This window comes from Octodon degus, unplaced genomic scaffold (assembly GCF_000260255.1).
Source record: "Octodon degus isolate 3935 unplaced genomic scaffold, OctDeg1.0 scaffold00212, whole genome shotgun sequence".
In the NCBI taxonomy this organism is placed as follows: Eukaryota; Metazoa; Chordata; class Mammalia; order Rodentia; family Octodontidae; genus Octodon; species Octodon degus.
In genome coordinates this window covers 1,472,321-1,485,644 of record NW_004524788.1, presented here as the reverse complement: position 1 = coordinate 1,485,644, position 13,324 = coordinate 1,472,321, and the positions used below count along the sequence as shown (strand labels likewise).

The 13,324-nt window shown below is 40.9% G+C and overlaps 1 protein-coding gene across 1 annotated transcript in view; it reads left to right on the top strand.

The window, feature by feature from the left end:
- Nucleotides 1-13,109, top strand: part of Nsg2 (neuronal vesicle trafficking associated 2) — an 85,199-nt gene extending 72,090 nt beyond the window's left edge. The window contains exons 4-5 of the mRNA XM_004644826.1: nt 10,316-10,426; nt 12,728-13,109. Of these exons, the coding sequence (XP_004644883.1) occupies nt 10,316-10,426; nt 12,728-12,919 (303 nt within the window). The 3' untranslated portion in view covers nt 12,920-13,109. The remainder of the gene's footprint in view (nt 1-10,315; nt 10,427-12,727) is intronic.
- Nucleotides 13,110-13,324: the final 215 nt, after the last annotated feature.

Genomic DNA, 13,324 nt, shown 5'->3' with positions numbered 1-13,324 from the left:
CCTCCCTCTCTCCCTCTCTCCCTCTCTCCCTCTCTCTCCTTCTCTCCCTCTGTCCCTCTCTCTCCCTCTCTCCCTCTGTCCCTCTCATCTGTCTTTTGGTACTGGGGATAAAACTCAGGACCTTGCACTTGCCAGGCACCTAAGCCACTGAGCTGTCTCCCCAGCCTCTCCCTTCTTTGCCTCCTCTCCCCCACTCTTCTTTCCTTATGTTCCCTGCCAGGCTGTGGAATCATTAAGAGGGTCTGAGAACTCACCGCTTTCTGTCAAAAATGAGGAAAGGAGCATGGGATAGGGAATGTGGGATATACATTAGAACTGCTGTCATACTGCTAGGTCATGAGCTGGAATCTGGGACTAGAGGGGGAATGTTATGATCTCTTCATACATTACCTGAACAGCCCTGCATGATGGAGAGATGTACAAAATGTAGTGGGAGCATTAGCAGGCAAGGGAAGGCTTCCCAGACGGGGGAACTAACATGTGGTATGTTGGCTTTTGAAGTGTGAGTAGGAGTTCAACAAGAGAAGGGGTGAAGAGCTATACATTATGAGAATACAGTAGTCTTCCTGAGTTTTTGGATCTTCTGAAGTATATGCTGAGAAACAAGGCAGACGATATAGAAAAGAGAATCTCACCTGTGTTGCACATGTACTAAGCACTGTGGGAGAACATTGTGTTAGTTTTCTAGAGTTTCCATTACAAATTACCATAAACCATGTGGCTTAAGGTAACCTAAATTTACTCTCTTATAATTCTAGAGACCAGAAGTGTAAGTGAAGGTGTTGGCAGAGGCCACTGGAGTCTTCAGAGAAAGATATTTTCTAGCTTCTGGTGGCCCCAGGTATTCCTTGGCCTGCAGCTGCATCGCTCTAATATCTTACTCCTGCATGTTTGTCTCCCTTCCTCCATCTCCCGTGAGGGCACTTCTCCTGGGATTTGGGGTCCATCTGTGTAATCCAGATGATTTTATCTCAAGTTCCTTAACTAACCTACATCTATAAAGACACCTTTAAAATAGTCTAAACAAAGTCCCAAATACACGTTTTAGAGATTAGGATGTGAGTTTACATTTTAGGGACCACCACTCAACCCAATATAGTGCTTCATGTGCAGTATCTGATCTAATCCTATAAACTCAGAGGCAAAAGAGGAAACTTATTCCCAAGCAGTAAAGGTAGACAATGTGTGTCTTGTCCTCTTTGGTACTATCCGCTCAGCATGTAGGATTATCTCTGACATACTATACAGAGGTGCTCAGTTAGTGAAAAAAATAAATAAACTGTATGAATAGTGTAGCATAAACTAAGTGCCTAGGGTACACTTCATAGAGCTCCAGAATGTATTACTCAAAATCTGTGTGTCTGAGAAAATGACATAACTTCTTGTGCCTTGCTCTCCTTATTGCAAAGACAAGGCTACAGTAGTACTTGCTTTGTAGGGCTATTATAAGTTATGTAAGAGCAATTGTTTGTACATTCCTGAGAACAGTGTCTAGCAGGCAATCAGTGCATAGGAAGTGAAAATGTGAAGTGCTATCATAGTACACTGCCTACCAGGAGGTGGTTAATTACATTGCAGAAAGCAGTGGGCAGACAGGGAGTGACTAAATGTTGTCTGGGGGTTTTGAGGGAATATTGCAGAGAAGATTTTGATACTTTGAACTGGCTGTAGGATGGATAAGCAGAGTCTTAGCAGGTTGGGAAGCCAGAATGGCATTTCAGGGCTTAGAATAGCAGCTGAGAGCAAGCAGGTGGAGAGAATCAGGGGCCCTACAGATGAGGGGTCAGGACAGAAGATGTGGCAGTTACATGGGGAAGGGCTTGGTGACCTAGGGGTGAGGTCTTATTCACCAGACCTCAGCAACATGACCAAGTTGGCTTGTTAGAAAAATCCAGCATGGACTAGAGGCTAGGAGGCCCAGGAGCAGTGAGAGGAGGCCCTGTCTAGGGGCAAGGCGGCAGTGGTGCTCTTGGCTGGGGAACTGAGGCTGTGGGGATGGGGAGTGGTAAAGAGCTCTGTCAGAGGTATAGATTCTGGGAGCAAAGTGAGTGATGGCTGTAGCAGGCCAGCCCCAGAGATAGGGTGGGTAGCACAGCCTTCTAGTAGTTGATGGGAAAGAGGCTAAGATTGGATGTGAACATCATGAGTTCAGGGGACCCTCTAGCCACCTCACTTCATTGTCTGGACTTTTACCAACTGTAGGCCTTAAGTGAATCACTTAAACTCTCAAAGCCTCAGTTTCCACAGCAGCAAAGTGGGACAGTTATCATATTTATGTTGTTTGATTATGATATGAGTATGCAGAAAGCTCCCAAAACTCTAAGCGTCTGTTATTATTGTTACCACTACTGTGACTGCTGTGATTGCCATTGTACAGATGTATGGCTCATGGGGACGTGGTTACAATGATTCCAGTTTTAGTCCATCTTTGACAACAATGCCAAGTCTACATTCAATTTTAAATGCTATCTCATCTCTCTTCAACCTCAAAAACTTAATGAGAAATCTTGAGTCCATCTTAGCAGATACTAACCCAAACCTTGACTCTTCTTCCTAGGGTGAAGGGGTATTGAGTGTTTGAGTGTCCATATGTATAGGTTTGAGGATAAAGAGGGTAAAATTATGTGATAGAAAAGAATAGAAGCTGAAGTGTGGCTATTTCTTGCCCCTCCCACCTGAAAGCAGTGTGGCTTAGACCAGGCTTCATGTCTCTCTGTTAGTGTGTATTTGGGGAGAGGGTATATATGCACACATCTCTGTGTGTGTGCATGTGTGTGCTTACATGTGCTTGTGTGCATGGCCTTAATTTGCAATTCAACATTGCAGTTCAGGATCTGTTACTGGTCCTCCTACTGTATAAGCCACTAAGCTGGATGCAGAGAGAAGGTGAGAACTGCTGGCTGCCTAAGGGCTTTCCTAACAGAAGGAGGAGCCCAAGGGATGAGATGGTGGTGACTGAGGAACTACATAGAACCTTATTGCCTGATCAGGGGGGAGTCAGTGTTCAGGACTGGGTAGGAAAGCAGCAGAGACACTCCTCATGATGCTGAAGGGATGTTCAGGGCAGACCAAGGCCTGGTAGAAAAAGTGTGAGCTGGGGAGTGATGGAACATGAGACTGGAGGGCAGCAGAAGGGGCCAGGATTAGTGGGATAGTCATGCTGATAGCATGGGATGGTGATGGGAGGAGATGTGATGCTGCCTGAGGGTGGCACAAGGGTGATACCATCCTCTGCAGTTTCATGGGGCTTGTCCTGTCCCCTACCTTAGCTGTGTCTGTTCTTGTCGCCATGCCACAGCTCCTTCTAGGCCATCTGGGCCCCAGTGTTCAGCTCTTTTTCAGAGTTTCTGCTCCGTCCCAGGGTTGTCTTGTGTCTGGCTCCTCTTCTTCCCTGAGCTCCCTATCTGAACTCTTCCCTTCAGGTTCTCTGTTCCAGATCCTGTTCTCATCTCATTCTGTCACCATTTGGTTATTCGTTCATTCAGTGCCTTTCTCTGCCTACCATAAACTCTGTGGGACAATGGCTGTATCACAGTGTGTGGCTCAGAGAAGACTCTATAATGAATTTATGCTGTTAATGGGGAGGGAGGATGAGGGAGCAGAAAGAGAAGAAATAGAGAGGGTATGTTCATGTGGTGGTGCTCACATCTACTGAAACATTCACATCTGGCACCAGAAAACTAACAGGCTGTTTATTGCTAATCCTAGGTTGTTAAATTCAAGACATAAATTTAGGGCTTTTTGAGTATCTTTGAGGAGGAAGTTTATATAAATTGAGTCAATAAATATTGATGTAGAGTCAGGCTTTCATGTTCTGAGGGACCGTAGTGGAAGTAGGAGTTTCTCTCCCTGACCCTCTGCATCCAGGAGCTTTGTTGCATGATCAAGGATGTGGGAGTCTGAATTCCATAAATCTGCCAGAAAGGTGAGGCAGGTTCTGGGTAATCAGGTCTGCATGGTGTCCCATTGAGATGGCTTGCAGGAAATCTACCCTTGGACCAAATGAGAAACGGTCAGATTCTCATTCCACTCCAAAGACCAATACAGATGTAATCCTTAAGAATTCAGTCCTAGTTCAAATATCCACACTCCTGTGAGTCAGTCCCTTCCTGTTATGTCACAGCACAATGACCATCTTCTAGGCTTCTTCAGGTCATCACCACTTTCCACTCTACCGCAAAAGCCTGGCATCAGCCTTTGAAGCTTGTCCTAATGCACTGGCCTTACCACTAGCCTCCCTGATTCCAGGTATCTCCCCTATCCCAACATACCTCCATGTTGCCTCCAAGAGCCATTTCTCCCAAACCCAATATGGATCCTTCTACTCCTCTCCTTAAAAATTTAAGTGGATCTCTGCCCTCCTTTAAGTGAAGTTCAAGTTTTAATCTACTCTCTTCCTTTCCTCCCCAGGGGCTGGAGGCTCTCACTTGCACCCTCACAGCCAAACCCTCTCTTGCTGTTAGAACAGCCCATGTTCCCTGCAGCTTTTGTTCCATGGCACTTCCATGCACTTCCTTCTGCCAGAAACTTCTGCCTTCCACATTCTGGTGTGAAGTCACTTCTGGTGTCACATTCCCAGGAGGAGGTCCTCTATACGCAGGATGGTTAGGTCTAGGATCTCGTTTGCTGGTTGCCTCAATTATGACGTCACCTCCTATACACAGTCAATGCCATGTCTTTCTCTCCACCTCTATCTCACCCTGTTGACTGTGTCTGAAGTTGGTGAGCTATGCCTGGCTCACCACCACACTGTGCTCTCTGTTCTCCACGGTTCTTAAGGAATGCTTGGCTTGAGTTTCAGAAATTACCAGACTTCAGAAAAGAAGGAAGACTTTTCTTCCATCAAAACAACCTCCACACTGACCTTCTCAGACCAAAAAGCTACAACTCTTGTTGCATAGGTCTTGCTTTACCTTGGTCTTAACCATCCAGTAGAAAAGTATGAAGTCGAAATATAAGAAATAAAGCCATGCTGTTAAGTTGAGCTGTGGGGGACTCAGGTCAATAATTTCTGACATTTCCAGTTAAACAGAAGACCCAACGCCATTATGGGCTACTGGACTCTTTTAGAATTTTTTTGCTGAGTTTACACACCTATAATATTCAATAACGGAACTTAGAAAAAATGGGGCATACAGATGAATGTCCATTTTGTATCTGTGTATTCAAAGAGGTTGGGATAGATATATAGTTGCATTCTCTTAATGAATAGAATGATTTGTTCTAATGATGTTTGTAAATAGGATCACAAGTCCGCATCTTGTACAGCAATTAACCACTAAGAAGAATATATGCAGTGTATTATTTGTTGAAACTGTACTTCCGATTTGATTTGAAACTGTCTCATTGCTATCTGTTTATCAATAAAACTTTGAAAAAAAATAAAAAATAAAAAACAACCTCCATTCATGCTAATTCCAAGGGTATGGAATATGTGACTCAGCCTGGCATAAGTTAGTCTTGCTTGGACAGAATCCTGTGCATGGATTGGGTTTGCAGCCCCAGATCATGCAGCATATGTCCACTCAGCATTAGATCCTTCATGGTGACTGTCATGGGGGTCTACTTACAATGATCTTTCCACCCTTTCAAGGAGGGAATGACCTTGGGGTTTCCAAACATCTCAAAGCCATAAATCCACCCCTAGAGATTCTGAAGTTATTTTCCATGGTGGGATTAAAGCATCAGGATTATTTTAAATACTGCCCTCCTGGTCCTACAATGTGTAGCCAGCTTGAAAACCACTCACACTGGGGGAGTGGATCTCTTCCCTGTTTCATGTTAGAATCAGTTGGGCAGTTTACAATAATGCCTATGTTCTGGGACCACCCATCCCTGGCCTATTAAATTAGAATTTGTGGGGTAATAGCCATCTAGATCTGAACATTAGAGGTCCCTTATATGTTTTTAATGTGAGGTAGGAATTGAAACCATTGTGCTTGCAAAGGAACATCTTCCACCTTTCCCTCCCTTTGTCTCTTTCCACCTTTTCCAGTAGCATTTGCTAAAGGCTTTCTCTCTGCTCACACCATCAAGTTCTGGTGACACTGGTGAATCAGACCCTGGTCCTCCTAGATGGAGGTTGTTAATTCATGAACTGTTTGGAATAGTAGGGCCCACCTTCATGAGGGAATCTGTCACAGAAATGGGACTGCTGAGTCCTCTTCACTAACCTGCTGATGGCCAGGGAGTATTTACACTGAATGCATGCACTTATACCTGTGTTTACACATCCTGCCCTACCTCTGAGTTTGCCAAGAAGTCTGGGGCTCCACTCAGTGATTAGAATTAATGAATACTTGGGAGAATGGGAGACTTTCTGGGAGCTCCCTTACATTTTGCATCAGCCTACTGGTGACAGCACAGTGGGGCTGTATATCTCTTCTTCCTTAGCACACATGAGGTCTGCAGCTGAATTGTTGCCATGAGTGTTCCTGTGACTGTATCTGTGTCCTGGCATTGAGGGTGACTCTTTTGGTTGGGCCAAAATAGTATTCTCTGTGAGGTAAAGAAATGCTTGTGCATTTTAATGTCCCTTTGCCAGAGTCACCACTTAGGAACAAGTCTTCTCACCCTGGGGTGGAACTATGGGTACCAGGCTGCTGCCTGGGCTCTGGGCATTTATTTTAAAAATTAAGTTAAAAGTCACATAATGTAAAATTAATCACTTTAAAGTGAACAATTCAATAGCATTTAGTACATTCTCAATGTTGGGCAATCACTTGAATCTTGTTCCAAAATAATTTCACCACTACAAAAGAACCTGGTACCTATTAGCTGTCATTCCACATTCTACACTACCCTCAGTCCCTGTCAAGTACCTTAGATTTGACTATTCAAGATACTTAACACAAATGAAAGTACATAGTATGTGTTCTTTTATATCTAGCTGTTTTTAGTTAGTATAATGGTTTTGAAGTCTATCGACATTTGTAGTATGTACTTCATTACCTTTTATGACTGAATAATATTCCATTGTACAAATACAGAGTCACACTTCAAAATCTCTGGGGGATCTCAAACATTTGAGTACTTTATATAAAATGGGATAATATTTGCATATGATCTATAAATACTCCCACATACTTTAAATAGTCTATTATTTATAATCTATAATATAATGTAAATGTTATAAAGTGTTACTCTATTGTTAGAGAGTAATGAAAAAAGTCTGCTCATGTTCAATGAAGGAGAAATGTATTTTTTCTAATATTTTTGATCCTCAGTTAATTGAATCCATGAGGTGTTTGACTGAGTCAGTGGATGTATAATTCATAGATTATGGAGGGCTGGCTATATTACAGTTTGGTTGTCCATTCGTCAGTTGATAGACATTTGGCATGTTTCTGTATTTTTATTACTGGAAAATGTTGGTATTTTTAGTTTCCTTACATCTATATTCTAATATTTGTTGCTGTATGTGCTGTGTCCTCAGTATTAGTGGGTAGTAGTCCCACTATAATCTTGTGCTGTACCACACCAATTTAACCCTTGGGGGCTCTAGAGGGGTGAAGTATCTTGGGGATAGATATCTCTTGGTCCAGATTCAGTTTCTATGAATTTAGCCATCTTAGCTCCACATCTTAGCTGCCTGGGTGACTCTTGTTTGATCATCCTCTCATCCTACACTGTTATCACCCCTATCCTTGGCAGGAGGCTGATGTGTGTGCAACAGGTTTCAACCAAGCGCTTGGGGTAACAGCAGAGAGGGGATCTGGGCAGCACATTGTATCAACAATAGCTTAAAACTATCCTAAGTCTTCATATGTACATGTGTGGGAATTTCTTGTGGACTCTGTTTGCCCAGAGGTTGCAAATGGGCTCCCTCCATTTCCCATCTTCCTCCTTTCCTTTTCAAATCCCTCCCATCAAATATTTAAAGCTTCCATCAAGTAATTGCAATCTGGAATCTTACAGAATCCTATCTTTTCCTATCTTTATAGGTATGCCTTGAGTTAGGAAGGAGATATGCTGTGGTCCCTCAAATTTGATTTGATTTTTATTCTAAGTCAAAAGGAACCTTCCCTCTGTAAAAAGGATTGTGTCATAGTTTTAGGCTAACTGACACAAAGATTATCAGCTTTTAAAAATAACAGGAATTTTGCTTTAATGCCCCAAATATCATGGGGATCACCTTTGTCTTTTGTGTACAGTTGGGATGGGGCCAATAGAAACATGAGGTAGTGGTGATTGAAGGCAGAAGGAAAAGGGAGTGATAGTGCTTCTTTTTCTAAAAGGAATATATAATAAACAAGTTATTAACTTTATGTTAATGCAGCTAAAGCAAAGCCACCTGTTTTCTGGGTAAAAAGGACCTGCTTCATGTGTGCACACTCAGTGCAACTAGGAAATACTGTAATTAAAATTCCACAAAGTCATAATTTGAGTAGCTTCCAGGTGTTCTAGATATCTATTACTTTCTGATAAATCCTGATAGAGCCTTCACTTTAGTGATCTATTTTAAAAACTTGCTTATTTTTAAAGATAAATAATAATCAGGAGCTGAATTTTTACTCTGAACAAGTTGGAGACTGCTACATATTTTTGAACCTTCACTTAGATTTCCATAGATGTCTCTGGTTGCTGAGTGTCAAATAGACCAGAGTGTGAAGAGCCTTCTAGTCAAAGACTGTTTTAATATTGCATCTGAAGGAGGATGACAGGTTGGGCCAACTTGGGAATGACTGAGTTGTAAGAAGTGGCCAGATTGTGGATGTATATGAAGGCAAAGATTATAGTTTCTTCAGATGGACTAGATATACTGTGTGAGAAAGAGGGAGAGTCAAGAATGATTTCAAGCTTTTTGGCATAAAGACCCCAAAGATGGAGTGCATGTTTCCTGTCATGCAGGAGAATGCAGGTGGAGCAAGTTTGGAGTATAAGGAGAGCGATGGCTTGAGGAATGTGTTCAAGTTTATATTCGATGTTCAAAGGGAAGAGAAAACAGCAGCTGATCTCTGAGGTTGGAATTCAATGGTGTTGATCAGGTGGTGGTGATCAAAGACAGAAGGAAAAAGGGGCGATAGTTTAATAATTCCCCCCACACTGCTAATAGGAAAGATAATACAAGGGTGAAAATCAGGGAGTTGGGTCAACAAAAAACTTTATAGATTATCTTGGAATAGGGAAGCTAAGGCCTGAAGGCAGCAGATGGTTTGCGGGTCACACTGAGAATAAGTGATAGTCAATATGGAACCTATCACTGGGTCCCTAGCCCTTTTTCCAATATACCATGTGTACACTGTCTACAAGCTGTAGGTTTTGAAGGCTGTATATGTCTAAAGGTGGATGTGCTGAGCTGGATGACTTTCAAATTTTATTTATTATTTTACAGAAAAAGGTATAATTTTATAACAAAATAATAGGAGAATAACAATAGTTAATACTTTGCATCTTTAAAATATTTTTTCAGGGTACAAGACATGAGTATAAAATTTCTCCAATCAATATTACCACAAACATTCCTTTTAATAAACTGACAATAAATATATCATTGACTTGTACTTTTTCCTTTACCCTAGAACATATGAAGAGTTAAAATGTATCAGACCACTGAAATTCAAAGATGCAATCTAAAAATGGGCATCTGACATAAATAAACCTTTTTCAGATAAAGAAATACAAATGTCAGTTAAATATATGAAAAAATGTTCAACATCATTGGTCATTTGAGAAATGCAAATTAAAACAACACTGAAGTTCCTTCTCATGCCAGAAAGAATGGTTGTCATCAAGAAATCAACCAATAACAAATGCTGGAGGGACTGGAGGGGTAACGGAACTCTTCTCCACTGCTGGTTGGAGTGTAGAGTAGTGCAATCCCTGTGAAAATCAGCATGGAAAATTTTCAGAAAACTAGGATTAGATGTCTCATTTGACCCAGATCTTTCACTTTTGGGTATCTTCTCAGAAGAATCACAAACATCATACCACAGTGGTCTATGTGCACCCATGTTTATAGCAGCACAAAATTTGTAATAACCAAATCTTGAAAACAACATATATATATATATATATATATATATATATATATATCCATCAGTCAAGGAACTGATAAAAAGATGTGATTTTATACAATGGAATACTACACAGCCATAAAGAACGATAGATTTGAGACTTTTATAGGTATATGGATGCAACTTGAGTCCGGACTAATAAGTGAAATAAACCAGACTCACATGTGTAAGCACTGTGTTGTCTGCCTAGTGTAAGAAATTGAAAGAGAAAATAAGTTCTGAAATATGCACTATGTGTTGTGAAGAAACTGTTCAAAAGGATAAAGGAGTTTGGGTGACTCAATTTTATCTTCCTCCAGGTCACCATCCTTGTTAGTCTGGCCCTCGCTTTCCTTGCCTGCATTGTATTCCTGGTGGTTTACAAAGCCTTCACCTATGACCACAGCTGCCCTGAGGGATTTGTCTATAAGGTAAGGAGACTCTTACAGTAGTCCCATATCACTGTGTACTGCATTTGAAGGGACTGTCATGTCTTCATTTGGGTCCAAAGTTTGGACATGGCAACTTCCTCACACACTATTTAAATAATTTTATTTCATTGAAAAGATAGTTCATGTTATTTTTTCTTTTTTTTGGTAAAGATTTTATGGTAAAAATCTTTTTGGTTTATATCTTATACTGAGTACTTTGAAGACAGTGATATATAGTATGCTAATTATTGCTTTTCTTTTATCCTTTTAGTTTCCCTTTCCCCTGTCTCCCTCTATCCCTGTATCCCCTCACTGCCAATAAATACATTAAATTTTATAATTACCATTTACTAAGTATGTCAGGCCCTTTGCTAGGTACTTTTATAAGCATTGTCTCAGGCCACAAAAATATTCTGAAAAATAGGTTTTACTGTCCCCTCTTTTACATTTGAGGAAATACAAGTTGAAAACATTCAGTTAATGTTTTCCAAGATATCACAGCCATGTGAATGTCTATCAGAGCTATTCTCCATGATCAAATGGGTGATTTTTTTTTTTTTTTACTTAGAAGCACAAGTCCTGGGCTGGGGAGATAGCTCAGTAGAATAAGTGCTTGCCTGGTAAGCTCAGGGTCCTGCGTTCAATCCCCAGTACCACAAAAAGAAAGAAAGAAAGAAAGAAAGAAAGAAAGAAAGAAAGAAAGAGAGAGAGGTGCACAAGTCCTTTGGCTCTATTACATGATTTCCTTAAAACTATACTCTTAATGACTAAAAGTCCAAGTTCTGAAAGACTGGGAACAACTAGCATTGGAGACAGTTGAACAACATGTACCGTATCCCCAAAATGGCATTCTATAGATCTGTGAATGTAAGTGAAGAATGCCTCAGGACACAAATATAGAATATCCTCTGAGATTATATGAATGATGAGAGGTCTACTTTTGTATGAATAAAAGTAGAGGTGAAAAATATTTGCTTATTTTTTTCTAAAAGAAATTTCTACATTTAAAAATCAGTGAAATTGATTAGAAAGAAAGGAGGAAACAGGAGAGAAAGGACATATATGGAAGCAAGGATGCTCAGGATATACCTTGTTATACATTTGTTCTAGAGGCATGTAAATGGTGTACACTTAAAAATAAATACAAAAAATAAACCATATAAATTAAACAAAAAACCTAGGTCTACAACAAGTTGAGGACACACATTTAGAAATAAAATAAATAAATTTCAAATAACTGCAGGATACAGAATATAGGCTTTACATTCTCATGGAAAAGTATGATGGTCTTAAATTATAATGGAGTTATGACATGATAAGTCCACCGTAAGTTGAAATATCAGAAGTTGAAAACACGTTTAATATATCTAGCCCACCAAAAATCATAGCATAACTTAGTCATGGTGCAAGTGAAAAATTGTAATTTCATTTCCAATTTAAATACTGATGGTCCTCAACTTACAATGGGAATATAGACAGATAAATCCATCATAAATTGAAAAATAGCATGTTAAAATGTACTTACTGTATCCAGCCCACCTAAAATGTAACTTATCCCAGCCTATCTTAAATGTGCTTAGAATACTTATATTACTCTACATTTGGGTGAAATCATAAAACATAAAGCTTACTTTATAGTAAAGTGTGGATTTGTTATGGAGTTTATTGACTAGCATACTGAAAGTGAAAAACAGAATGGCTGTATAGGTATGGTTTTAAGTTATCATAAAGTGAAAAGCTCGCAAGCCAAATCCTGGACTATCTGTATCTTAAAAACACAGATTGCTATACATAAATATCAAAATTCCCTTAGTAGTTAACTCTGAGTAGTAATAGTTGTGTGTAGGACACAAGTTGTAGGACAATGCAAATGCATAATTATATTCAAGTTATTAGAAATCATGATATTTGATGTAAAAAAGTGAAACACAAAACCAAGGACGTAAAGAGCTGTGGTCTGTGGCAATGGCTCAGAGATGTAATTGGGAACTAGAGAAGGATTCTGGAAACAGCACCAACAATGTCTATTGAAGTGCACTGCTCAAGAAGCAGATGAAGTTGGCCTTGAATCACTGCCAACATCAAGTTCATTTCTTCAGGCTTCTTCGCAGTGGTATCTCTGGTGATGATGATGGTGATGATGATGTTGGACTGTCTGCTGGGTGCCAGGCCCAGATGAGGTGCTACTACTTGCCTTATGTCTGAAAGCCTGATTGAACCTGGGCTCATTGATAGGATAATATGTCTCAAGGTAGAAGCTGCCCACAAAACTACTCCTGACACTGTCTATTTCTTCCCTAGCACAAGCGCTGCATCCCAGCCTCCCTGGATGCTTACTACTCATCCCAGGACCCCAACTCCAGAAGCCGCTTCTACACAGTCATCAGCCACTACAGTGTGGCCAAGCAGAGCACTGCCCGGGCCATCGGGCCATGGCTGTCGGCAGCTGCTGTCATCCATGAGCCCAAGCCGCCCAAGACCCAGGGCCATTAGAGGCCTACCCCTGCCCAAATGGGGGTGGTGGTGATAGGGAAGGGGTCTCCCCCATTGGCTAAGCCAAGCTTGAGTTACAAGACACTGTACTCCTGGGATATGGGGGTGGGGGTGGGGCAGGGGAGGGTGGGGGTGGCACTCTCCGAAAATATTGTGCACTGGAGTTGTCTGAATCGATATTTCTTTTTGTCCTTTGGTATTGTTGATTCGTCCCTAAGTCAGGCTCATGTACAAAGGCATGTTTCGTGTTGATTGTTCCCATGTAAGATATTTTCAAAGCCACTGCTTATTCTTCATTAGGAAAACTTAAAAGCAGCAAAGGAGAGACACAAAGAAATAAATAGAAAGCATGAAACAGGCTCCACCTGGGAGATGTTGGAGATCAATAAAGAGCACAGACTCTGG